Source organism: Diorhabda sublineata, chromosome 2 (genome assembly GCF_026230105.1).
Source record: "Diorhabda sublineata isolate icDioSubl1.1 chromosome 2, icDioSubl1.1, whole genome shotgun sequence".
Lineage (NCBI taxonomy): Eukaryota > Metazoa > Arthropoda > Insecta > Coleoptera > Chrysomelidae > Diorhabda > Diorhabda sublineata.
Genome location: NC_079475.1, coordinates 34940663 through 34968007, shown reverse-complemented (window position 1 = coordinate 34968007; position 27345 = coordinate 34940663). Strand labels below are relative to the sequence as shown.

The following is a 27345-nucleotide window of genomic DNA, read 5'->3' as shown; positions in this document are numbered from 1 at the left end:
AAAGCCTCGGGCATAATGACTTTATGCAAATCCAAATTCCCCAATTCCTAAACTGATAAAAAAATCCTCCGACTGTGTGGTGGGGTCTTGTATTCTCCATTTTCATTTCTATTGTTTATATTATTACAGATTAATCTAAATAATAATATTATTCCTTAAATTTGCATAAATGTATCTGAGCTCTTACAAATTTTCCGTCTTTTATAGATCTTTTATAATGATAAGCTGTACAAAACTATAGGAAAAGGTTTGGACAGACCAAAAACCCTATGTATTAAATATTACATAGCCGTATCATGAGATTTTTTTCATTAATTACCTTTTTGCCAATAAAGGTTAGAAATTCTGTCTTATTTTGATTTCAAAGTTCTCTTCTTAGTAAATTTCACCAGTTAGTAGTACGTTTGGTGTTGGGATATCTACGATTTACAGAGTTATCAAAGAAAAGAAATGTGGTGAGTTTCGAACAGCATGTAAAGCTTAAGAAAAACCAAAATTTCAAATAGAGAATCATTTAAAAGAAAAACTGCATGCGTTTATCTTTAGACAAGAATTTAGAGACACAGACAATTTCGAGATGATAAGGACTGTTCTGAAATGAGTCAAAGAAACTTTTATAAGAAATAGAATTGCCTATAGATGGACTACTTCGGGAGACAATATGTGGACAACCCCGATGATCAGATACATCAGCTACAACTCGAAACATCTAAAAAAGATCAGGTTTCTGGTTCGACCAAACACTGTAGGTTTGAAAGGAAAGAATGGTCACAAATGGACTTCTAAGCAGTCCAATAGAACAAGGAGAACTGGTTCAAATAACCTTTTTACCATTTCTTTTCCACATCCACAAAGTGATACTGGATGATTGTCGATTGAGCTTGCAGGGTTCATAAATCTCGTGATGTTTGTGAGGAAGGGAGGGGGGTTGCATACAAACACCCTGGTCCATCACATGAGAGAGGGGGAGGATTAGCAAACTAATCTGATATTTCATACTATTATATTTTCATATTTTTATTCAAATAGGAGAATTTCGCAGCGTTGCGGAATCAGATCTCTGTTTACTAAAAAATAAATACTGAAAATTTTACTGCATTACTTCTAAGTTCTAAGATGCGAAGTTCTTGGTTAAATGTAGTTCCTACATTTACGAGCACCTATACCAATTGATCAGAGCAAAGAAGGTTTAAAAGTACCAAACCAGCAAGAACACGATGGTAAATCGTTTGCAGAATTTTTATTAATGAGTAGGTTTCACATGGAATGTTGGCAGAATATCGAAAAATTGCCATATGACTACTATTGTCCAACAGTAAAGTTAGAAGTTACAGAGAGAACATGTAAATACTGTGGAATTATGGTACATCGACGCATTCACATTGTGAAAAAATCAACTCTAAGTGAGACTCCAACTATTGGCGAAGAAAATAACGATATAGAATGTGACCTTGAAAAAACATTCGAAACCACGAGTGCTGATGAATGCGTCGCACCATTAGTTACCATTCAAAATAACATACAATCTACATGCATTGAAAGATGATCAATAAGGAATTAAAATAAATTCAATATTTATTCACAGTATGTAATTATAGAGAAGTAATATGGAACTTCATTCTAAAGAATTCAATATTCTTTATCATTATCATTAAGAAAACGTTTTGAGGAAGTGCTACTTAAGGGGGTGGTGACACAAAAAATCCTGCTCAATCTCGTGAGGGGCTAGGGAGTTTAAAAATGGTTCAAAATCCATCACGGCTCCATAGTAGGCATTTCAAAAAGTGTGGTACATCGCATATTAACTGAATTTGGACATGAGGAAGCCGTGCGCAAGATGGATGCCGCTCACAATGGAACTAAAACAGCATGGTGAAGATTTTCACAGAAATAAAGACGAATTTTCGTGCCGTTTCATGGATGAAACGTGAGTTCATCACTTCACACCCGATACGAAAAATAATCGAAACAATAGATCGAAAAGGAAGAACCGGCTCCAAAGAAAATAAAGACCGTTGCACCGGTCATGACGTCGGTTTTTTGGGATAATTTTCATTGACTATTCAACGGTGAGTATTATACTTATTGCAGCGTTTGAGCGAAGACATCAAGCAACAACGGCCACTTTTGACTAAGAAGAAAGTGTCTTTTCATCAAGAAGTTGTACCAGCTCACACATCCGTTATTGTAATTGCCAAAATTAATATGTTAAAGTTTGAATTGCTACCTCATGCACCCTATTCGTCAGATTTAGTCCACTTGGATTATTTTTTGTTCCCAGGCTTGACAAAATGGTTTGGTGGTTAAAGATTTTTCAATCAATGCGATGTCGGCAATGCCTATTTTAAGAACTTGACGATTCTTATTATAAAAAAAATTTATTGAATATGGCTGAGATAAATATTACAGCGATAGCTGAATCTGATTTGGATTTGTAAGATCAGCATGACACATCATGTGGAAAAATAAAACATTTCTGAAAAAATTGTAATTTGTTGTGAGCAAATTAATCAGATAATAATGTAAGTATACACCCGATACATTCATTATATTTTTAAAAATGTTTAATTAAAAAAATATTGTCTACTAAAAGAAGTGATACGCCTATGAACTCTCTCATTCATAGAAATAAATTAATTGCAAACTTATTACTTAGGAAGGGAAATTAATTCCTCTAACAGTAATTCTGTTTGTATTATAACCAAAATTAAAATTAAAAAATTTTCCAAAAATGTAAAAGACGAATTTTATTTATTAAATTAACGAATTGGAAGAAAATAATGTTTGAAAATTCATTTGCATATGGTATTATCTAATGTGAATATGTTTCCCAAATGCCCTGCCGATAATTTGATAATAGACTGATGGAAAACTAAAATCGTTCTCGAAATACAATAAAAATTTTGTATTTAAAATAAATTCTGGTTAATCTGTGGTTGTTATCTATACCAAAACAGTATTCCAATAACTAAATACTTTCTAAAAGTTTCGTCGTGCCATAAGGGACTCTGCTGGAATTAATCTGACTTATTAGTTTTGTCTAGTTTCTTAAAAATCCTTCTATGCATTCTATTCAGAATCGATTTGTATACATCGTATTTTTCCAACTGTCTCATTTAAATGAAACGAATTCCCATCTAATTTATAGGTTAATTAAAAGTTTGTATTTGATTACTATGAAAGCCTAACAAATATTTGACTTATTTAATAACTATAAATTATTCTGGAATGTTAAAAGGCGGCTAATAGTCATGACTGACGGTTAAAGGACCCATTTACGTGTAAATAATGTCAATCATCTGAGAAATGTAGAACTGCCCAGAAAATAATACATTTAACATGACGTTGTAAATTTAGAGAATTTACATTCACTTGCTAATGGAAAACAGAATATTTTTGGTTTTAGACTTAAACCAACTGTCGACGTCTACTGAAATTTTATTGAACGCATTTGTGCTGCAATATATTTTTTTTGTTCCCTCTCGTTTCTACATCTAAAAAGAATTTGGTTTAAATTTTCGTACCATAACTAGATTCCATTCAATTTATCAAATAATACCAGCGAACATCAGTATATTTTTTGCAACAACCTCAATAGTTCAAATAGTCTTTGATATGATAAAAATAGAATGACTGTGTTTATAAACAGCATTCATTATATAGTTATACAGCTCGGAAGAGGGAACTAGTTGTCTGACCGCACCACTGACTACATTTTTTAACCATGTTCTTCTTCTTCCAGAACTCCGTTTTCCCTGGATGATGCTTCCACACCATACAAAAGAAGAGAAAACACGTAGAAAGCTGTTAACTTAGATCGTGGCTACACAAGATACTTTTCCGTCTAATGAATTTTTCTCTAGCTTTCTCAATGCGACATTTTATTTCTGTCGAGTGATCCCATCGTTTACTGGATTTTTGCCGATGATCATGTACTTAGTGTTTTTAGTATTAAGTTTTATTTCATACTCCTGACATTCCTCAATCATTTGATCTAATAACGTTTGTCAACCTTCCATTGAGTCAGCTACGAGGACAGTGTCCGGAAGTTGTTTACGATCACCCCATTTATTTTTATACCTTCTTCAACGTCTTTACCGAAAGCCTTTCGAAATATAAGTTTCGAGTATAAATTGAAAAGTAGTGGTGACAATATACAGACCTGTCTGACTCCTCACCTAATGTTATCTGGATAATTGCTTATCGATTCTATAAAATTAATATTTTTGCTATCCTGTAGGATATTTATTAGTTTACGATGACGGACCTTGTCGAATGCCTTCTCAAAATCTATAAAGCATAAATATACGTTACGGTTGACATATCTACACCTCTACACCAAGACCTGAATGCTGAACAAACCCTCTCTAGTTCCTAGTTCTTTTCGAAAGCCAAACTGAGTACTGCTAATGTGATCGTCTATTTTAGGGTATATTCTTTAATGTATAATTGGCAGGAATATTTCCAATACATGACTCATCAAACTTATCGTGCGGTGATCTTTACATTCTTTAGCGTTTGATTTTTTAGGCAGTATGATAAAAGTCGATTTCAACCAATCCGTTGGAATTGTGATAAATAGCGCGAAACAGCTTAGTTAGTAATCCGAGGGAATTGGTTTCAAGAGTTTAGCAATTCTGTAGGAATTCCATCAGACCCGGGAGCTTTTCAATTTATTGCATTTGCAATGGCGCTTACCTGACTTCATTTATTGTTATATCTGGATCAACCAGTGGTTCTTTTATTCTGTAGACCTCTTCTCTATAATCATCAAATATATCTTTTATATATTCTTTCCACCTAGCAAGCTTTCCCTCTATATCTAAGTTGTTTTGTCCGTTCTTATCTACAAAATTTGATCTTATGATTTTCTTTGATTTTATTTTTTCTAATCCATTAAAAAAATAATATTTCGGAAGTTAAGTAAAATACGCCATTTCCTTTAACATCGCCTCTTCATTTGTTTGAAATAGCTCTCCACCAAACCATGTTTTTAAATCTAGTAATAGAAAGTGATCAGATGAAGCCATATAAAGTAAATACGGTGGATGTGTAATAAATCGTCTCATTTATCTGCAACTATAAGACTTGTCGAAAACATTTGGATCAAAGTTTCCTAATGTCACGTACAATTTTCAGTGAAAATTTCAAATTTAACATGATCTACAAAAACTTCCATTATATCATTAATTAGACTGCTCATGAGAATTAATAGTAGACAGCCGTTTAAAGGGAATAAATAATGTTTGTTCAATTTCAAAAAACCATAGACAAATGTCAGCCAATCGTATTTACTCACCGGTCTACCGGGGTAGATAGATGACTACTACCCAATCAGTTTAGAACAACGATGAACATGATTCGGGTTAGTTTCCAAACAATCAGATATTGATCAGGTTAACCCGATCGTAGTTTCCGAAAAGACATATAGTCATTTTTTTCTTCGTAATCTAGGCATCAAAAGGTATCATCAAATCAGCATAGTATTGGCCAATTATCGTCTTCTCTGTTTCTAAATGATTAATAAACCTTTCGAATCCCAAAAGAATGTAGTTTTGGTTTTTGTTTTGTTAGGAGCACATACCTTAAATGAAGTTTATTGTTTCAACTGTATTTTACTTCTCAGGTATTGAATTGACATATCGAGAGAAAAATTCGCTTGGATTCAATCGAAGTTTTAAAGCGAGTGAGATTTTGATCAGCCTGAAGCAAATCGCGACACCCATCTTGCAGATAGCTTTCATACAAAGGATTGAATTCCGAATTTACCTCCTTAAATATCTCACGCACTTCTAATCGACGATCGCTAAGTACAGAGGCACGGATTTTATCAACCAATTCAAGAAGAGATACAGTAAATAACATTCAACATTATCCGTATTCATATGACCACTATTAAAATTGGAGTATCACTTACATGTTATTTCATGGGTCGAGATACTTTCAGGATAATACCTTCGTATCTTTTCTGTGGTTTCTTCAATTGTTTTTTGTTGTTTATTTATTCAACAACGAATCGAATTTCTTTGTATGAGTATTAAAAGTAATCTATCTGAAAAATTTATGGAAAATTTTGGACGATGATGTCGGAAATATGGCGAAAACTATCAATATAATCACCAACGACGAGTATGTCGATTCTCTTCCATTTTTACATCGTTTCTTTGGACTTTCTTATATTATCATTAATATTTATATTGTCTCCCATTTTAATTTCTTTTATATTTGTGAAACAAAAGAGGACATAAGAATCAAGAAGTTATGAGCACTGCACGAAAACTATCAATATGTTAGATGAGAATAAATGTTTGTTTTTGAAAAAAGACATTCTTTAAAGACTGTTGGTTTGTTCTTGTAAGGCAAAGTCTTGTTTTTGAAGCAGACAGTTTTCTCAGACAATTAACAGTTTGTTTTTGAAAAAAAAAGACACACAAATGAAGGTTTTTGTTTAAAAAAGACAGTAAGACAGAGTCTTTAAGACAAAAGGCAGTTTGTTTATGTAAAAGAGAGTCTCTGCAAATAAATGACAGTTTGTTTTTGATCAAGACAATGTCTAAAGACAATGGACGGTTTATTGTTATGAAAAACAGTCTTCAATGACAGATGCCGGTTTGTTTTCGTAAGACAGAGTTTTTAACGACAATGGTGGTTTGAATTTGTGAAAATCGGTTTCTAAAAACAAATGAAGGTTTGTTTTTAGCAGATTGTCTTTAAAGACAAGTTTCGGTTTGTTTTTGTAAAAGAAAATCTTTAAAATCAAATATTGGTTTGTTTTCGTACGGCAAATTCTTTAAAGACACATGGCGGTTTGTTTTCGTAATACAGGATTTTTAAAAACAAATCGCGGTTTGTATTTGTCTCTAAAGACAAATAGAGGTGTGTTTTTGAAAAAAAGACAGTCTCTAAGCACAAATGCTTATTTGTTTTTGAAAAATTTTTTTTATAAATGACAGTCTTTAAAGATATATATGTCGGTTTGTTTTTGAAAAAAAGACACACAAATGAAGGTTTTTGTTTAAAAAAGATTGTAAGAAAGAATCTTTAGAGACAAATGGCTGTTTAAATTTGTAAAAGGCAGTCTCTAAACACAATGAAGGTTTGTTTTTTAAAACAGACAGTCTCTAAGGACAAATGCTGGTTTGTTTTTGAAAAATACAGTTTCTAAAGACAAATGATGGTTCATTTTTGTAAAAGACCGTCTTTAAAGACAAATGTCGGTTTGTTTTTGTAAGACAGAATCTTTAAAGATAAATGGCGGTTTGTATTTGTAAAAGACAAACACAAATGAAAGCTTGTTTTTAAGAGATACTGTCTTCAAAGACAAGTGTCGATTTGTTTTTGTGAAGAAAGTTTCCAGAGATAAATGACGGTTTGTCAGACAAAAAAAGACTAATGAATATTCGTTTTTTAAAAAGACAGTCTTTAAAGACAAATGTCGGTTTATTTTAGAAGAAAAACGTTAGTTAATTCTTTTAAGAGAATTTCTAAAGACATACTTTTTACATTATTGACAATAAAAGCGAACATAGTGCTCTAAAATCAAGGTATAATATTGCAATGATGCCGATCAATCAGTTAGACGAATTGCAGCTAAAATAAAAAGGGAAATCGTTCAAACTCATAAAAACTTTCATCCACGTAAACTTAAGCTCGATGTTCTCGATTAAGAAACTCACTATCACTTGACGATTTGAAAAAAAAAAATAATGCCTCATATAACAAAATGTCTATAGAAGGATTTATTGTTATTAACACACTAATTAGCGCTGAATTACTCGTGAAACTAACGACCAGTTTGATATTGTTTGCCATTTACGAATTGGGGCAATTAATTAGAAAACTGATCCAAATTAATGTTAAGTACATACTTATATGTCTTTTCAATAACTGTAATCGTCATAGTCTGTCATAAACTACTACCCAGATATGCATTTTAGCACTCCGTCGCATATCAAGAATATGATATATGCTTTTGTCACTGACAGTTTTCTATTACAAAATCACATATACGCGAATTCTGGAATAATAGTAGAACAATATGATAAGAGAGAATAGCGAGAATAATATAAGAATTGCAATAATTATCGTGAGGAACGAGAGCTCGGATCGCGGCTAATATAAATTATTTCGATATAGTCAAATATATTTGTAATTACTCTACAGGTTAAAATAAAACAATAACATTACATTAGTGTAAAAAGTAGTAATCAAAAAGGATTACATACAGGGTTTGTCCGGAAAGTAATAGGACTGATTTTCTTCCGCCGCGATGGTACTTCAGAGCGTGCGCGCCCCGACTGGATTCGGTAGAGGGCGTTCCTAGCTAAACGAGCGGCTGGTCAGTTGTCTCCGAGCACCTGGAGAGTCAGGACAGGCATTTTCGCGCGACGTGTTTCTGTGAGTTGTGCAAGCCGAAAATGCAGCGTTCGTTAGAGCAGAGATACGCGATTAAATTCTGCGACAGAGACGTTTGATATGATCAAGCAGGCTTACCAAGATGTTGCTTTAGCAAGAAGTGGTGTGTTTCGGTGGCATCAGGCCTTTTTGGAGGGCCGGGAAGAGGTCGACGATGAAGACCGTGGTGGAAGACCTTCGACTTCGACAAACACCGACAATGTGACTCGTGTGTGCAAAGTTTTGAACACAGACCGTCGACTGTGTCGAAGTGCTCAAGAGACTCAAACGAAGGGTCAATCGGGTCGGACAAGACATCGCAGCAGACTGGAAGTTGCACCACGACAACGCCCCGGCTCACACCGCCTTTCTTGTGAACAGCTACCTGACTAAGGCCGGCATTCCAACGCTTCCGCAGCTGCCCTACAGCCCAGATGTGGCCCCCCCCGGACTTTTTTTTGTTTCCTCGCCTGAAAAGGCCGATGAAAGGCAAGCATTTCAAGACGACAGAGGGTATCCAAGCAGCATGCACCGCGGCTCTCAAGGCTATTCCGGAGAATGCTTTCCGTGACGCCTTCAATGCTTGGAAATCGCGCTGGCAGCGCTGCATCGACGCAGAAGGAGCCTATTTTGAAAGTTTTTAAAGAATTGTAACGATTCGCTCAATAAATTTTTTTAAATCGACTCAGTCCTATTACTTTCCGGACAAACCCTGTAAGTAGATTGATAAGAAAGTCCTTCGACTATATCTATATATTCTTAGAAGAATTTAGATATGTGATACGCCTCAAATATTCGGAATATCTGTACCAATCCCAGCTGAAGAACCGAAGGTAGAAATCTTCAAATAATATGAAGTCGATATCAACTGATTTGTTCGATTCATTTATCCATGAGCACCATATAAGATGACAGAATGTTTGAGAATCCAACTATTTATTGAAGATTAACTTAACCACGATATGCATCGATTACTTCCCTTAAATGTGAAGCAGTCACAAAGGTAAATGTGACGAAGACAGATTTAAACAGTTTGTCAACTAAATGAATAAGTTCTTTGCCACGCCTTTTGGTTTAAATAGCATAACGAATAAATCTTTGAATTTATTTATTATCCAACTAGATAAAAAATCTGGTCTGGAAATCTTTGATCTAGGTGATTTTAAACATCGATATTTCATATGTTGCTTTATCATTCGGACTTCATCAACTTACCGCAAAAGTAAAGTAAAAGCATTATCCACCTATACGCTTGATTCTGTACACCAGAATTTCATCACAATTTAGTAAAAAACAATTTTAGAAACTTGAGGAAATTGTTCAAACAATGATGGAAACATAAAACGTCTGTTCCCTTGGATCAACTTTTCCCACCAAATCATCAGTAATGAAAGGCCACTGCGTTTTTGCACCCAAGAACCAATTCATCAATCATTCTTTCTTCGAACGCGGCACAGATTTAACGATGAATATCGATCGCTTCTATGCCTTTAGCACCCAAAAATAATGGATAAAAGATCGTACTCTGGCTAATAATAACGTAGTATAAAGAAAATTGGATAATTATAAAACAAAATAAAGGAAGAACTAGAAGGATTCGATGAGAATGTGAAAATGTAAGAAAATCGAGGAGCTCCTAGACTCCTAGATTGAAAAAATAAGCATAATAGGTTTGTAGCTCCCCTATAACCTGCCTGAAGAAACTAAAGCCAACCGCCAGACGCAAAATATTCAACGAGACCATACAGAAATGTTTCTTATCGCTTTTAATCGCCGGAGAAGAAAAATGGAACTTATATGATCATCCACACCTTTATAGGCAGTGGCTCTATCCAAATGAATCACCACAAAGTACTAAAAAACCGGGTATTCATCCCAATAAGGCGGTTCTGTGTATTTGGTGGGGTATACGCGGAATTGTTAGTTCTAAAGTGGTGAAATTTGGAGAAACTATGCAAATAATTGAATCGAATGAACTAATATTTAATCAAAAAGTATCCAGCGATTGTCAACAGAAAAGGCGTTATCTTATTAAAAGTTTGCAATTTAGATGGCAAAATGTTGTTGATAACGAATTACTTATTAAAAATAAAATCTTGTCAAAAATTATTCGTTTGTATTTATAGTAGGAAAGCGACATTACTTTCCGCTCCCCCTTGGTATTTGAAATTCGTACGTTATTTTCCTAACGGAATATTGGTCCACCAATATCGGTTTATCACTAATATATTCCCTCGGATATACAAATATTTGTGCCGAACTTAAATTTACTTTATCTGGTTTGGTGTTTGATACCAATATTTCGTAAAGTAAATATTGAGATCCCTACGAAAGTAAACACTGTTTGCTTATACAAAAAGAAATGCGCGAAGTAATTTTAGGTGAACATATGTAGTACAAGTTTTGGTTTTATTAGTCATATTTTATGGTTTCTTCACGTATACTACTGCTAAAGTCTAATCGCGAATTTTGTGCACCAAGAAACGCACATGCATTCGAAATTTCCGAATTTTCTATTAAACAGCAGCTGCTTTGAACCTACGCGAATATGTATAACAAAAGATCAATATTTGACGTGACTGTTTTTTTGAATTATGCCCGATAAGCTTTTTTTTTATTTTTGTACACCATTTCAGCATTTTTTGTACCGCAAGTGAACACAACTTTCGATAGTTTGAAGTTTCCGTTAAAATATCGTAGAAAAACTTGAGGAAACTTCACAGATAATGATGGAATCGTGAAGCATTTGTTTCCTTAGGCTTTTTGGTCAACTTTTTCCCCAAAACACTCATGAGCAAAAAAATAGCACACCCGCGGACAAAAGTCTCTAGTAAAAAATCTGTAGCTTTCATTAATTTGCTGATTTTAACATCTCAAAGACAATCGTTTTAACTTTATACTGGTCTATGTTGTTATTGAATACTTTTTTTTATGAAGAAGGGTTATAATTAACCGTATAGAAAATACAAGTTTAAATATCTCAAAATCAATATTTGTGTTTCCTCCCCTGGTTCTTATAACAGCTTTTTCATAGATAGAAAAAGTTTCTTTACTCGACCTTGTTCCATCCTATCCATTCTTCAGTGAGTACCGTTTTGAGGTCCGATTTCGAGGCTGGTGGAGGACTTGTAGTCCAAACATTTCTCAAAAGTTCATCTCATAATTACTTGATAGGATTTAAGTCCGGGCTACACGCTAGCCACCCTCTAAATACTGCCGTATGGAACCTTCATTATTTGGACGGGCATTGTCATGCATTAGGAAGAAGTTTTCGCCGATTAAACCTAAAATTTCTTCTATGTATCGGTTCGCCGTTAATCCCCCCACTCTACTGCCAGTTTCAACAAAAACCAACTCGGTTTTTGCTTCCATTGGAATGCCCGACCAAAACATCCAGGAACCTACTCCAAAAGCCCCGTTTCTTTCTCTCTTTCTCCAGGTCTTCTGCAGACTCGTTCTCTTCTATTGCTACCATGCAGGCACATTCTGTTTTCATCTGAGAAAACGGAGCCCCATTCGTCAGTCCAATTAACGTGTTCACTGGTTCTAGTTCGTAGAATTGAAACCTTTTTTTTGTACAGAACGTGCTCCACATTTTTTTCCCGGCAGTTTGTGTCGAAATCCTCTAGTTTTCGAGTTATCGAATTCAAAATGTTTTTGAGTACATGAACCAAGTTTAAAGTGAAAATTTTGTCGTTAGGAAAAAATGCTTGAAGACGAATCTGTAGAAAATTTTGTGCTGTACATTTTTATCTCCAGATCTGCCTAATTTGTCTGTACTATAAGTAGCCTTTTGTAAAAAAATATTTGTGGATAACGTCACACGGATGAAGAGTTCCATGGCAACATCGTCAATTCGAGAAATATCAGTTCGATTTGAAAGGAGAAGGTAAAATGAAGGAATAGGGAAAGCATATGAAAAAATATAACTAATATTTTTTTTCCTTTTCAAAACTTGAGAAGTTATACACCGAACATTTCCAAAGATAACATTGCATGTGACGAAAGCCATTTGAGTGGCCTATTTAATAATTATTTTGGTCCGGTTCCAAATATATTTTACTGTTTTAACTAGTTCTAATGACAAATTCATCTCTCCAGATTTTATTTACTCGCCGCACTCTGTGGTCTAATTATAACCTACAACCGGAAATTACGGGACATATAAATTCTTTAAGGTGAATCTATCAAGTTTATACGATAATTTTGACGATACGCATGGTTTTATTAGGAAGTTCCAAATTGTACTATTTTAAAAGTTTGAATCTAAATAAATAACGTACAATCTACCGGACGGATTTGGATGAAATTTTGGCTACTGATAGCAAATTTAAAGTATGTCGAAATAGTTTTGGCACAACGTTTAAATATAGGTTGTAATAATACAATATCAAAACGGCTTCGTAAACAATTCTATTTTCTTACCATTTAGACAAGTCCTTGTTTATGTCCGTTGTATTAAAATGTCTTATGAGAAAAAGCATAAGTTGAATAGATCCCTAAGCCTCATATAGTTCGCATTTTTCATAACCAAAATATGTCATGCAGAAGCATTTACGGCATTATAGCTGAATGTGAAGAAGAAATGCCGTATCTTGAAGATTTGTCAACCGAAAAAAAAAACAGAGTGGTAAGAGGAGCAAAATACAGGGGTTTCTGTAAGAAAATTAGCAAAGGTACCGTATCCCGAGAATTAGAAAGTAAAAGACCAAAAAAGATAAAAGTATCATAAATATATTACAAACCAATTAACACGGATACCAAGATGCTGGATGATTCTTCACACTTGCCTATTCTGAACCTAACCTAACCTAATCAAAGGAAACGAAAGATTTGGTCTGGTGTGCGATTTCGACAAGAGGGATATCCAGACCTTATGTGGGTCGAGTAAAGGGGGAAGTTGTAGATTCTAAAATAATCATTAACAACTGACTAAATTAGTTGATTTTGTCATCAACATCACTTAGTATTCCGTCATTACGTAAGAGCAGCTCAGAATTGGCTACATCAAAATAACATACCTTTGATACAACGACCAGATAACAACTCTAATATACCTCAGACCCATCTAATTGAGAATTTTTAGCACTTTAACCTCGCAAAGTGTATGATGGATGGTGAAGAAAATGATAAACAACTACGGCGTAGAAGTTTAAGAAAAACACACAAATAAGACATCGAAATAGTCCGAGACCTAATGAAAGATGTTAACAAAAAGTTACGCCTAGTTGAGATTCACGGGCCCCTAAATTTAGTTCAAGTTAATAACTATGTTAGTTACTAATTTGTGGTTAAATATTTAGTGCCAAAAATACTTTATTGAATTTTATTGAATTGCTTAATAGGTTTGGTCGTTTTATGGACCAAACTATCCACCACCCCGCTATCAAATTCAAATGTAACGTCAGTTTTCACTGTTGCCTGTTTTCTAGATTTTGCGAAAGACTACATCTATCCCCTTTGTTACTTTTTTTTATCCTATTTAGTTTTTTTCTCTGGTGTTTCTCAAAAATTCTTAGACGAGTTGTTACAACCAAAACCGACCGTAGAGTTTTTACTAGAATCGATTCCTCGGACCCAATAAATCGATGTTGTACTAAATCGATTCAGTGAATCGATATTTCACCCGTGAAAATCGACATTCGATTTTTTCTCTTCTGGTAAAAACTATAAGTGCACTGGCAAATGTGCACTTAAATTTTTAACCTATACTTTATGGGCAAGAACAAAAAATCTCCATTCATTACCATATTATCGAATTCCTTGAGCTATAAAATCCCAGATTTTACACAGAAATCACAGAAATTGGAAAATGGTATTTATCTGGTTTTTCATTAAATGGATTCATATTTGCATTGTAAATTCAAACAATTTCCAAAAAATCGATCTTCTAAACCTCGATTTTTCATGAATCGATTCGTAAGGTTTCAAAAATCAATCTTTTTTGGAAAGAATCGCCATCCCTACTCCATACCAATATCATTCTCAACTTCCAACACACTCCTTTCTTTTTGATATAATTAGAGTTTTTTTTATTGTTTTCTCGGACGCAAAAACAAAAGAATTCGAAATAATATTTCATTACCACAATATTTTAAAGATGGAAGTCACGCCATCTCAAATTTTAATCATAAACTTCACTTAATAGAGCTAAAGCTGTCCTCAACAAACAATACTTTGGCCATGACACATTAGTTTTTATTCTTTCTATATTGATGTAAAATAAGATAAAAAAAACGTGTACTTGAGAACTAGTACTTTTTCCCAACGCTGAATTAATTACAAAAAGCCTTTTTTATATATACAATTATATAAAATGGACCCGTTTCATTTATTGGATTATTAATACGGCGCCAAGTTGTTTTGAACAACTACTATTTTAGAATCTAAATTTAAATGTTCTATACCTAACCAAACTACACTAATTTAGAATTATCAATTATTTTATTGTTATTTCCGTTACTATTGTATTTAAATAGAAACCATCTAAACAATTTAGAACGTGGAAACAAAAAACTTAGAACGTGGAAACAAAAAACATTGTCCCAGAGAACATCCTGTGGATTTATTACCTATAATATTTCATTGCAAGAGAACAATAAATTGATATTTTTCTTCAATCTGCATCTATATTATGAGAGAAATCACTTCTTAAATTATACTTGATGAACATTATCATATTCAACAAGTAAAAATAAACACATACATTAAAACTCGCAAATATAGATAAAATTCTATTTAAAAGTAAACGTTTCTTTTATAAATAAACATAACACGCTCTACGGATGAATTAAATTGTTGTAAATAAACAAGCAAAACAAACTTAACCTCAACATCTCAACTTACCTGCTTGTATTATGCCGTCTTTCAGTTTTCTTTATCAAATATTAACGACTACGAAACCGTAAAATTACGTAAGCACATATCACAAGACCGTCAACTAATATTTAAAAACAGTATTTACTCATCAAAAGCTTTTAAAACTATGCAAAGAATGTGCGCTGAATGTTTGAAATTCTTGAAGTTTGTTATTTGTGTACATACTTTTTTTACCCTGAAACTTGTCACTTATCTCCCTACATAAGACACGGCTACTGTGATGCGATGTATACAAGTTTAAAAAGTTTCGAGCTTCTCGAGTAGGCCGACAACTAACGAAGTTACAAACGAATATCGTGGTAATAAAACCTATGAGTTCAATTGAATTCGAAATAAAAAAATGGGAGTTGGATATTTTTTTAGGTACTTCGAATTTTGAGACATAAAATATAATTATTAATTTAGAGAAATGAGCATTTCATTCATTACCATTGCTTTAGTCGAATATATTATATTATGTAGTTATAATAAAGTGATGTCAAAATTCATAAAACGTACAATGTTGGAAAAATGTTTTTGGAAAAAATGTAATATCACGTAAAACGGGTTATTTTATTTCGTATAAAAAAAATAAAACCTCAAATTTATGAAATTGATGACGGTTTTCAATATCTTTTAAATAGGCAAGATATTTTTCTCATATCATTTGGTAAAGCTTGTTTTTCTGCATTATAAAAAAATTACGAAGATCAGGTGACCACTCCATCAATATGCGACTTCCAATCCACCTTCCTTTAAACTGGTTATTCAGAAACCTTCTAACATTAAAACCATAATCTGGTGGTACATTATCTTGTTGGAACCCACCATCCGTGCTCTTTGTATGAATGCAGTTTTTCTATCTTTAAAAACTTTACTACAAATGACTGACTAACATGTTGTTGTAGGCCAATTTATGTTGGTTGTCTTCTAATGACAGCAAAATATCTAGCGTTGTATCGACGCTTATTCTTGGTCTCTTTTTCTAGCAATTGGAGGTCTTTCAAAATTTGATTTCATTCCACATGTATTTATGCCTAAAAATCTTAAATTAATTAATTATGAACTAAAACAATGCTTACAAGTTGCTAAATTAAACGTTAACATTTTATTAAAAATAAATAGTAGCTCATTTAATTTTTTCAAAACTGGCAATAAGCATCGAGTATTTCTACACGTACATTTACATACACTTATATAGTATATGTATACGAATAACGGCCAGTCTATAACGGCATCAGTTATAATTATTGTTTGTTATACTGAAATATATTTAGTTTGTGAAAATGAGCCAAAATAAAAAAAAACTGTAAAAAAAGTACTTAAATTTCGCGCGCTTTCCTTGAGGGACAAAAACAATATGGCCGATTTCCTAATTTCCGCTCAGTTATTCGATATGCATTTAATTAGAACAATTTTTAGTTAATAATTCTTATTTTTTCTTTCAATAATTATTTTAATAATTAATAATAATTAATTTCTTACCATATCAAATCTATATACTCATATATCCCGGCAATTCTAATTAATTTACAATCAAAGAATTTAATTATGGCTCTCATAAGAGCTCATGTTGAAGAAACGATCTTTGAACGCAAATTTCTTTAAATTTTGATCGATAACGCATATACGCGCGGGAGCCTCCTTAAATAAAACACATGCTTCTTCATGATTTCCAACTGTATCGCCGTAACCTAGCGCAATTAAAATTTCTATCCTTTCTCTTTCGGTTGAAGGAATCATAATATTAAAATTGATAGGAAGCTAATTGTAAAACTAACAATGACTAAACAGTTGTTGCATTAAAATAATTGATAAGCTCCGATTAGGCAACTGTAAGTTTTAATTCTTTTAATGCTATAGTTTTTTCATAAATTCAAATTCAAGTTTAATTTGTTTTATATTTATTCTCTCAAATGTTTCTAACATGTTTTTGCAATATATTGTAATTATTGTAAACAATCTTACTTAGAAATAAATATACGTGGTGCATTGAAAATATAACCTGATTATTATTGTTATAATTGTTTCTGACTGTAAAATACAGGTGGAAATTTGAAATAGAATGTGCATAAAAACACGGAAACATGATTGGAAAAATTACTTAGATTAAAAGAAGAGTCAGGTGAGTAGAACATGTAGAATTTGAGGATCACCACTATGTATTGTATAAACGTTTCACACATATTAAAGGTTAAATTAATTTTCTAATTGAAGTTTAGAACCCTAGATGGATCTGTCAGTATAAATAGATATTAAATTGGAGAATTTGACCCAAAACTAAATTACTTAGTATTGATGTGCATTGTACAGTCTATCTTAATGATTCAATAACAGTATGTTGTGCTCGTGTTTTTGTGACCTTCTGCTTATAGTGGTAGTTATTGTAAGCTTTCAATGTTGTGTATCGGACCGCGAATGTATTATTGTAATACGTTTCTTCCTAAATCTGTTTAATAAATGGCTACTAGCTATAAACAATACTAAGTTAGATGCAGGGGATCTGTTACGAAGTTTAATAAAATTTATTCAAATTAGGTCATATTATTTAATATGTCAACACCTTTCCAAATTATTTAATATGTAATATAATAACCCTTTTTGTTAGGTTATTATTATAAGGATTACCATATTTACACAAATGTCTATATTTCACTTGTGGAAATAAGTGTTCTAACAAATGTTTTCATCCTAATAATATATAATATATCAACTAATACATTTTCAAATTTATTTTTGTTTGTAATACGAGGGTTGATACGTAAGTTTTAATATATGACAACAATGATGTGAATATGTCAAATCTGACATTGCCATTATAAAGTTTGACATTCTTAATCGTGAACGTACTCAAAACGTGTTTTTTTCATACAAGTGCTATTTGAGTTGTTTATAGATACTTCAAACTTTGTCAAAAAATGGAATTAAACTGTGCGATCACTTTCGACGTGGATTAAACCAACAGCAGTGTGCCAATCAACTCGCTTCGACTTTTGGTGATGAAGCTCAATCGGAGTCTCATATCACTACAGTATGAATTTCGTAAATGTCGTTCAAAATCAGCTGTTGTGCCAGAAAACATCCATGCTTTATGTAAACTGATATTGCAAAATCGTCAAGTGACATAACGTGAGATTGGGGCTTTCTTGGGCATTAGTTCCACTCGCACACATTCAATACTTCATGAATATGTGGTTGTCAAAAAGATTGGATACCTCATAATTTGACAGTCGCTCATAAAAAACTCGTGTCAATTAGTGCAAAGAAATGCTGAAAAAAATTCAATCGTGGTGCCTGAAAATACTTATATTGATTTATCATATAATATTATGTATCAATAAACTAATAGTAGTTTAAGCTGAGGTTGATTCTTTTACTAAAATTAATTAAAATCAATACACATTGATGCATGAAAGATTAGAACAGAACAGTTGTGTTGGTTATGAATGAAACTCCAACTTTGAATTTTCCTCTCTTTTTAATGTATGCTGATGAGGGTTGACTTTATTAAAACTTATAACAAACAATAACTTGCTATATTTTCAGAACTGTCTAAAGCATGATTTTGAGTAGACGTGGAAGCCCTAAAACCAATAAAAGAATTTAAGAAATCTTCATTGAGAAAAGGTGTAAACTGTTTGGAGGTTAAATAGTGATGAAAATGCGCGTGGGCACATGAAACATGAGAAAACTGTTTTATGTTTTATGGAGAGCCTACCAGTAGGTTCGATCCTCCAATAGATTCGATATTTTGTTATCATAATATACAGTCATAATCAAATTCATCGATCAATACCATATTTTAGACTCATCTGAATTGTTTTTTTTTTATCGGTGAATAAACCAATTACCATGAATTATGCAATAACGTCAAAACAGAAACAATAACAAGACAAGTAGAAAAAGTACTGAGTCAACCAAATTTTTTAATAGCAGAGAAGAATAATTTATTATTTTTATAGTGTTAGATATTTTAAATCAATTGAATATCAGAAATACTGCAACAATCTGTATATAGTACTGCTATTTTTCAATATTCGTATAAGTGCTTCCATCTATTGAATCAGAAATAAACATGGAACAAATAAAGATTATTGAAAAATTTCTATATTTGAATTACTGAATCGTAGATGTCGTTGAAACAGTAAAACAGATAACTTCTAACTTGGTCCGAGGTTCTTGACACAGAAGGGTTTAAATCTGAACTAATTTGAAAACTCCAAAAATTATCTAAAAATAATGATTCAAGGAAATGACTAACCGATGAATCAAATAAATTTAATTACAAAATATATTTTTATAATTCACACTGTTCCTTATTTATCAACAGACATTGAAATGAAATTTTATTCCGTACAATTAATAGGTTCATGCCATGAGGACTCGACTGCCATGATTGAATCAAGCGTCGTTTCGGGTTTGTTGAAGTAAAATAGTTTTTGAAAATGTGGAAAATTTGGGTGAGAAATCGGAAGGAACTGATAGTAATAAGTATCGAGGATCTTTTGCATTTTAAAATTTGTGTAAAAACCTCTACATGAGTCAGTTTAGTGATAAATATCGGTTTGACAAGTAACTAAATTGCAGCAATCGCCATCGTCGTATTCCATAAACTGTTTTTGAACAGTTATTTTCTTTTAGTTGTGGAATGGTTTTAAAAACAATTATAGCGTAAATATGAGACTTGAAACAGTGTTTTGTTGATCGGCAATGTTGATTTATCGGTATTAAAAATTAAGAATATTCTTTGTTGTCAACTACGTGAATGACCTTGAAAAATGTTAACCTTTTAAATATGTCTGGTCCGGTCTAACCTTATAAGTTTGTTTACATTTTTTAAAAATCAGAAAAATAAGATAATAATATATGTTAATGCTATTTTAAACAAGAAAATATAAAATGAGGTAAGTCTACTCTTCGTATTAATACATACCAACAAATTTATCAATAATAAATTGGGTCAACTTGTAAATAATTTTCTTCAAAGATTAAACACTTTTTAACAATTTAACAATACATTAGGTACTTGCAATAATGACTCACGAAAATTATTAAACTTGAATAGAAACTAAACACCATCTGTGATTAACTTATCCTCCTAAAATTGACATTTGTTTTAATTCAAAGATTATATTTTTTATTTTTATAAGGTGTATTGTTTATTATATAATATTGAGTATTTATTTTCCTAATTCTAACAAAGCAATAACAAATTCTAATGTAACATTACAAAAATGACAGTATTACAGTAGGTAATTAAGGTTAGGTTGTTTCAGAGTTCCAAAGGCTGTGTTGCCAATAGCCAAGTTTTTCATTTTATCTTTGTTATTTTTTATCAAATTTCGTGCTCATTCTTCAGATCCTATTTCAACACTATGTGCTGGTAAAATGTATTTGAGTTCCTGTTTTATTGAAAAAAAGTGTTAAATGTAATCACATTTTACACAAATATAAAAACCAAGAATTTCAAATCTAAGTATAAGAAAGTTCTAATCAAAATGTTCTCCTCAAACTATAATAGCTATAACGTTAATAACAATATTTTATTACAACGCCATTAGCTGCTAGTTTTTCTCACATTTTTTAAAATTTATCACAGTTGATTAAGCCTTGCCAGTCTAAAATCAGGACTTTTTGTTGTCCATCGCTGAACATATAATAAAATTAAATTAGAAACTTCTCAAATTAATAGTAAATTCAAATTATCCAAATGGCTTTTCATAAACTATGATCATGATCTAAAACTCTGAAACTGAATGAAATGAACAAGTCATAGCTATTCGATACTATCAATTGTTTCCTGATATACTAATGGGTGAATGTGATGAGCTGACAGATAATATCATATTTATTTTTAAAAGTTGTAATTCCCCATCTATGATAAATACTGATGAGCCTCAAAAAAAAACAGTCTGATGATTTTTCCACTTTTAAGCTTTTTGACAAGAATAAATTTGTGTACAATAGAGTATTTTGAAATCTTTTTTTCATTAAGGATGCTTACATCGCCGGTTCATGTTCACTTGTGGATTATGTCACTTGAGTACTCTGCTCTGCTTTTCACAGAACAAATATACCAATGGAGGTAAAATCTATCCTTGTGCTTCACAGCAAACTTTTTGATCTTGTCTTTCATGAGTCAAGTTCCCAAATCTCTATAGCTGCATTTCTTACATACTTGGAGCATGAACATTATGTTTTAAACATTTGTATAATTTTTAGATTACTGTCTTTTTTTTTAATTTTGATATATTGTAGCTATAGATAATCAGTCCAAAACTCTCTCTTAAGGTACTCCTACCTCTGTTTTTTATATTTGAGATTCTGCGTCGTCTTGTTCGAACCAGAATAGTATCTGTATGAGAAATATGACGTTAACATCTGTGAGTACTTTTCTGGGTACCATTTTGAAAGTTTATGGACGAGTCCTTAATGCCAATACTTTTACAGCACCTAGGAATAAGCCTGAGCAAACTTATTTTTCTTTTAATGCTGGTTCAATAACACATCTATGCAATGTATTTAATCATTCTCATTCTGAATCCAATTTTGTAATTGGAATTATTGACAGTAGAGAAATCTTACCTCATATGGAGGTATTCCTGGCTGCATTAATTAAGTTTTACAGGATAACTATTTCTTTTATAGGTTAGTTTTTTAAAAATTTTCCTGTAACCATACCAAATCTAGGTGCTTACTTTCAATTTATATATTTTTTTCTCTACTTTTGGTGTAATAAGTGGGATATCTTTTGATTTGTTATTTTCTAATATTTCTAATTTATTGTTCTATATGTATTGTGGAGTTAATGCTTCAGTTGAATATTCTGTATACATGTCTGCTTTTGTTTATCAAATCTAGTCCAAGAAGGACCAATAAAAGTTTGACAAAATAGGAAAAGTAAAAATAGTGGAAAAAAGACTCTTTTTAATGTGATGTGAAGAAATTGAGATACTCATTACTAAATAATTTATCTGTTATCACACTCTGATTATTTATTCTTCTTTTTTACTTAGTTTGAGAAAGTTGTTCAATTACTATTGTTCTTATTTCATATTTTCAAATAGTCTAATAGAATAAACTCAAATAAGATCGTTGTTGTGTGCTGAACAAATTCATATTTTTTTTTCTTTTAGGTTATCAAAATTTCGTTGATTACCAGAACATGTTCATTTATTGGTATACACATTTCAAACCAACCTTCGATTGGCATTGATCAGAATGGTTGTGGATGTGTCTGTGAGACCCCTAAAAATGCAACCCACTGGTATGAACCCCAAAGAATTGTCAGACAATGATGATATATCTACTTCACTTGTTTTGGACCCTCATTTGGGGTTCACTTCCCATAAAATGAACATAAGATTCAGAGCCCCAAGAGCTAACAACTCCGAGTTGAAAAATATCATTGAAGAATTTATCAAGAACCAAAATTATGAAAAAACCTTCGCTAAAATTTCAAGAGGAGATTGGTGGCCCAGGATTAAATCAAAAGTGCAGCAGAAAAAATTGGAGGACCATGTAAGTAACTTTATGTTTTATAGTTTTCCAGAAGTCTATTACAAATTACTCTGCCCAACTTATTTTCTAAATTCTTTTCACTTCCCTGTATATAATTTTGATTGAAATCTAAAGTACATAAAGTATAAAAATAGCAGATTCAAAAATAATAACTGATAGCAAATATTTTCTGTTTTTAAATTAAGTAGGGTATCTTGATTAGATGCAATCTGTTTAAGTCTGATAAGTAATTTATGACCTCAGTCATGGCGCTAAATATTTTCCTATTAATACCATTAATGGAAGTTATACATGTTTTAACAAAGGCATAGAACATTTGAGTAATATTTTTCTTCAATTCCAGATTTATCGATATCTAAGAGTATTTGATAAAGAATCAGGGTTTGTGATAGAACCTTGCTACAGATATTCTTTGGAGGGTCAAAAGGGGGCGAAAATATCCGCAACAAGAAAATGGTACAAGAATGAAAAAATTGAAAGGCTGGTCGGTTGTATAGCTGAATTAACCGAAGAAGAAGAGAAACAGTTATTACATCCAGGAAAGAATGATTTTTCCGTGATGTACAGCTGTAGGAAAAACTGTGCCCAATTGTGGTTAGGTAAATAATATTCAATGTTGAATTCTTTTTTCATAATATACAGTGTAGAGTAGACAAATAGAAACATTCTTACTGTGTAGTCAGGCATTGTCGTGAATGAAACCCAACCCCACTCTTAATTTAAACCTTTTTCTATATTACATGGTGCTATTTTTCAAATTTCTTATATTATTCATTGTTGCACCTGGTGGCGAAATTAGTGAAATGTTCTTTAAACCTGTCACATCACTTTTCTGTGTGTCAATATTAGCTTGGGTTCAGTTAAAACTTATTCTATGAGCTAATATGATGACTTGAGGGCTACTACCCTGCATTGGTGAGATAAGATTCCATTTATCGATGGATTCGCGAATTTTGATGACATCTTTCAAAAATGCTATCACAAGATCTCCATATTTCTATTCTGTATAGCTATTTTGTTTTATTTGTTCATAAAGTTAACATAAGCAACTTGATATGCCTTCTATTAGTCCAGGTATTATCTGGTCTATTGATGCTTGTAATTTTATATTAGATTCTTTGTGGCCATTTCCATTGAACAATAATCGCAGTATCATCAGCAAAAGTTGGAATTATATTGTATTCAAGTATACAGTGAAGAGAGTCTACTAGCTGGAGTTGAATGTAAAAAAAATTGTCAATTTTTAATTTGTTGTTTTTTTCCTTGCAGGTCCTGCAGCATACATTAACCACGACTGTCGTGCCAATTGTAAATTCGTCGCGACGGGTCGTGATACAGCGTGTGTGAAAGTGTTGCGCGATATTGAAATAGGAGAAGAAATCACTTGTTTTTACGGAGAAGATTTTTTTGGCGATAAAAATTGTTACTGTGAGTGCGAGACCTGTGAAAGACGTAATATGGGGGCGTACGCGAAAGAAACCGATCAAAAAGAAGAAAACGGTTACAAACTACGCGAAACGGACAATCGAATAAATAGAACTAAAGTTAAAGTACAGGGTAGTAAAATAATTAATTGTCACGAACAATTCACACCCGAAAATGGCAAAATAATAAGTCCTTTGAGCATGAAGGAACTTCGGCAAAAAGGTTTAACTAAATACGACGCTGAACTTCTCATAGCACAAGGTTGTAAATTTTCGGATATAGCCGAATTTAATCGTAAGCGCGGTGTAAATATAAATTTAAATAAACAAATAAGAAAATGTAGTACTGCTAGTGTTAAAAGTAAAAAGTCTGTGATACAAGATACCATTAATAAGACTAGTACCAGAGCGTCACGTATGCAAAGGCGACAAGCCCGTCAGGCAAACTTGGAACTTATGCAAAGTGCCACCAGAACTATTTCTAGATCGAATCTACTCGACGATTTACAGAGTAACGCCAGTAGCTGCCCCAGTACGTTCAGCGATACCGATCTGGTTTGTGATGCTACACCTCATCAAGATAAATTCAACGATAACCACGAAAGTGAAAGAGTTATCACTCCAATAGGTAAATTAGGATTTTTGACAAATGTAAACAAAAAAACTTAAAGCTTTTAAAGATTAATATTTATAACATTTTACTTGAAATTTTGGTGTTTCCTCAATTACACATTATATCAGCTTCCCTTCTTTTATAGTCAATCAGGTTTTTTTCAAACACATTCAAAACAGCTGCAGACTATTTTATATCTCCTCACTAACCAACCTATCTAACATTGTTCCCAGGTTGAACCCTGTTGGAAAATTCTTGATGTTTTGGCTCCCTCTTTAGAGCCATTATCAAGAGGGAGGCTATTCGTTCATTGATAAAAAGTGATCCAATTCCGTGGTTTTAATCTACCTACTCCACGCAAAGAATCACCCCTTTTGGTTTCATTCCAAGGTCTCAATCTGCCTACTCCTTGGACTTTCACCAAAAAAATGAAAGCTGAAAAAAACAATTAAAATGGAAATGAAAGAAAATGTGCTTACCATCGAGAACACCGTGGGTACTATAACTGCTTATAATGAGCCAATTAGTGAAATATCCATCTGGACCTTATAAATTAACGAGTTTTGTCTTTTTGGCGATGGAAGAGAAATGTCTGGAAATTGGGGATTTAGAAGAAATATTATTATTGGCCTTAATCACCACAGGAAGATATTTGCATGTTGACGGTCTCTGGCTTTTGTCCCTTGTATTCAAGCAGTTTTGGACGTTTTTCTCCCTCACTAGCTTTTCCAATTATTCTAGACTTGAAGGAGCGATGTGAGGTTATGGTTTTGGTTCTATTGAAATGATGCGTTGTTGGGCAAGGGTAGAGGAAATATCAGAATTAGTAACAGACAACAAGTGTCGTTTTCCCCGACGAAAATACGTCGATTTGTCTGGCCTAAGTAGGATCGAAGCAATCTAAGCAAGGGATTTCATACACTCCATGGTGTTCTTTGGGAATTATAAACAAGACTATACATACTAATTAGAATTGTAGCTGCTTAAATTGAGCTCTTTTGATCCTATATTCTGTGGGAGGTCAGTTGACATTTCACCACGACTTATTCATAATTTATTCCATCCTTTGCAGCATCGACTTTTATTTTCTATTTCTTTCCGTTCTGCATCCATATGTTCCAGCCATATACTCTTAAATTTTACATATCCTATAAAATCTTATTTCATTTTTGGTCTTCCTGGTAGTCTTCGGTCTCTTTTCTGCAATTTTATGTACCATCGTAACGAATCTAATCTTAACAGTATATTTATTAACCTGCCGTGCCAATAAAAATCCATTAATATATTTTTTCCTTAGATATAGCAGAGAAACCGAACATGACATTGCAGAACCACATTATTCCAGCAACAACACCCTGTACTCCAACAGAAAACGTACAACGCACCGAAACAGATGTAGACTGTAACCAAAATGGTATGTCAGATATTAAACACATGATAGATGCCAGCAGAGGAACGAATGTGAAACTTTTAGAAAACGTGAATGCCAAACTAACGAGCGACGTCTCCAAATTTGACTTATCAACCAGTGAAAACACGGCAACCAGTAGACCTTGTACACCAATTGAAGAAGCAAAATGTGAAAAAAACGACGTATACGAATTTAATGAAGATGAGGGTATTACAGATGAAACTGTTTTATTGCGAAAACATAAAACCGCAATGGATGATAATGAAAGTAATACACATACGAGAGATAAGTCTGAACAAATAAATACTGCCGTTGAAACCAGAGATTGGGTTAATCGAGAAATTAGAGGTACTTTATTATTATTATGATAACATCTTATAATCACCGTACATACCGGCAAGGAATTGCTGGAATTCTATTTGTATCACAATTGCCGTCTAGTTACAATTTCTTTCTGTTTGCAAGCTCATCTCAAGTATGTGCTTTGTAATGCAACTTCTACAGCTTATTTTTCTATTATATGTAATGACAATATTTGCAAAATATATTATTGGAGAGTGCTGACTTAATTCTCTTTCCATTGTTGAACTGACAACTGACTATAACTCATATTTAGATTATTAAAAATAAATTTTTATTTACATTGCCTACTCTCCTCCTCTCCTACTGTGAGCTTTTGTCTTATAGATACTTTTGCGTTCTTCCAGAACATGGTAGAATCATTTAGTGTTTAGTAATGGTTTGCTTCTTTTTATAGAAATATCTAGAACATAGGCCAATGGTTACCCAATGGATGGAGTGGCCCACCTTTGTTTTATAGCTTCCACTATATTTGGTTATGATCGGCTTCGTTAGATGACATGCGGCTGTGTTCCCGTCATAATGTTTCGCTCAGCTCACTCTATTTAACCAACTCACAATTAACCTACTGGCTTAGAATGATAGATGAATAGTGTGAATGAATGGGCTCTAAAATCTCTGTCCATATTATTAGATATATCGATGTTATTCCTTCAAATTCAGTAGTATCTTCCACTTTTAACAGATCTAAGTTTAGCTCTTTCATGAAAGTTATCAATAAATTATTCCACTTGTATGGATGCATGAAAATTTTAACAATTTTG

The 27345-nt window shown here is 32.6% G+C and overlaps 2 protein-coding genes and 1 long non-coding RNA gene across 7 annotated transcripts in view; 1 reads left to right on the top strand and 2 right to left on the bottom strand.

Moving 5' to 3' along the window:
• Window positions 1–15500, bottom strand: part of LOC130452793 (interference hedgehog-like) — a 114664-nt gene extending 99164 nt beyond the window's left edge. For 3 of the 4 annotated variants that reach the window (XM_056792245.1, XM_056792244.1, XM_056792243.1), the window contains exon 1: window positions 15241–15495. The gene's annotated coding sequence lies outside the window, so the exon portion shown is untranslated. Of the gene's footprint in view, window positions 1–15240 lie in introns of all 4 variants that reach the window. The other variant, XM_056792240.1, reaches the window with a different exon arrangement.
• A 316-nt stretch (window positions 15501–15816) lies between these two features.
• On the bottom strand, window positions 15817–20280 carry LOC130452984 (uncharacterized). Its single transcript, XR_008911012.1, has 2 exons — window positions 20186–20280; window positions 15817–16289 (listed from the first exon to the last, which is right to left on the bottom strand). It is a non-coding gene; the product is annotated as an uncharacterized LOC130452984 (long non-coding RNA).
• Window positions 19427–27345, top strand: part of LOC130452983 (histone-lysine N-methyltransferase Suv4-20) — a 27347-nt gene continuing 19428 nt past the window's right edge. Inside the window, exons 1-6 of one of the 2 annotated variants that reach the window (XM_056792547.1) lie at window positions 19617–20156; window positions 22389–22773; window positions 23117–23372; window positions 24043–24825; window positions 26108–26224; window positions 26285–26569. In XM_056792547.1, coding sequence (XP_056648525.1) covers window positions 22474–22773; window positions 23117–23372; window positions 24043–24825; window positions 26108–26224; window positions 26285–26569 — 1741 coding nt within the window. In that variant the 5' untranslated portion in view covers window positions 19617–20156; window positions 22389–22473. Of the gene's footprint in view, window positions 20157–22388; window positions 22774–23116; window positions 23373–24042; window positions 24826–26107; window positions 26570–27345 lie in introns of both variants that reach the window. The other variant, XM_056792546.1, reaches the window with a different exon arrangement.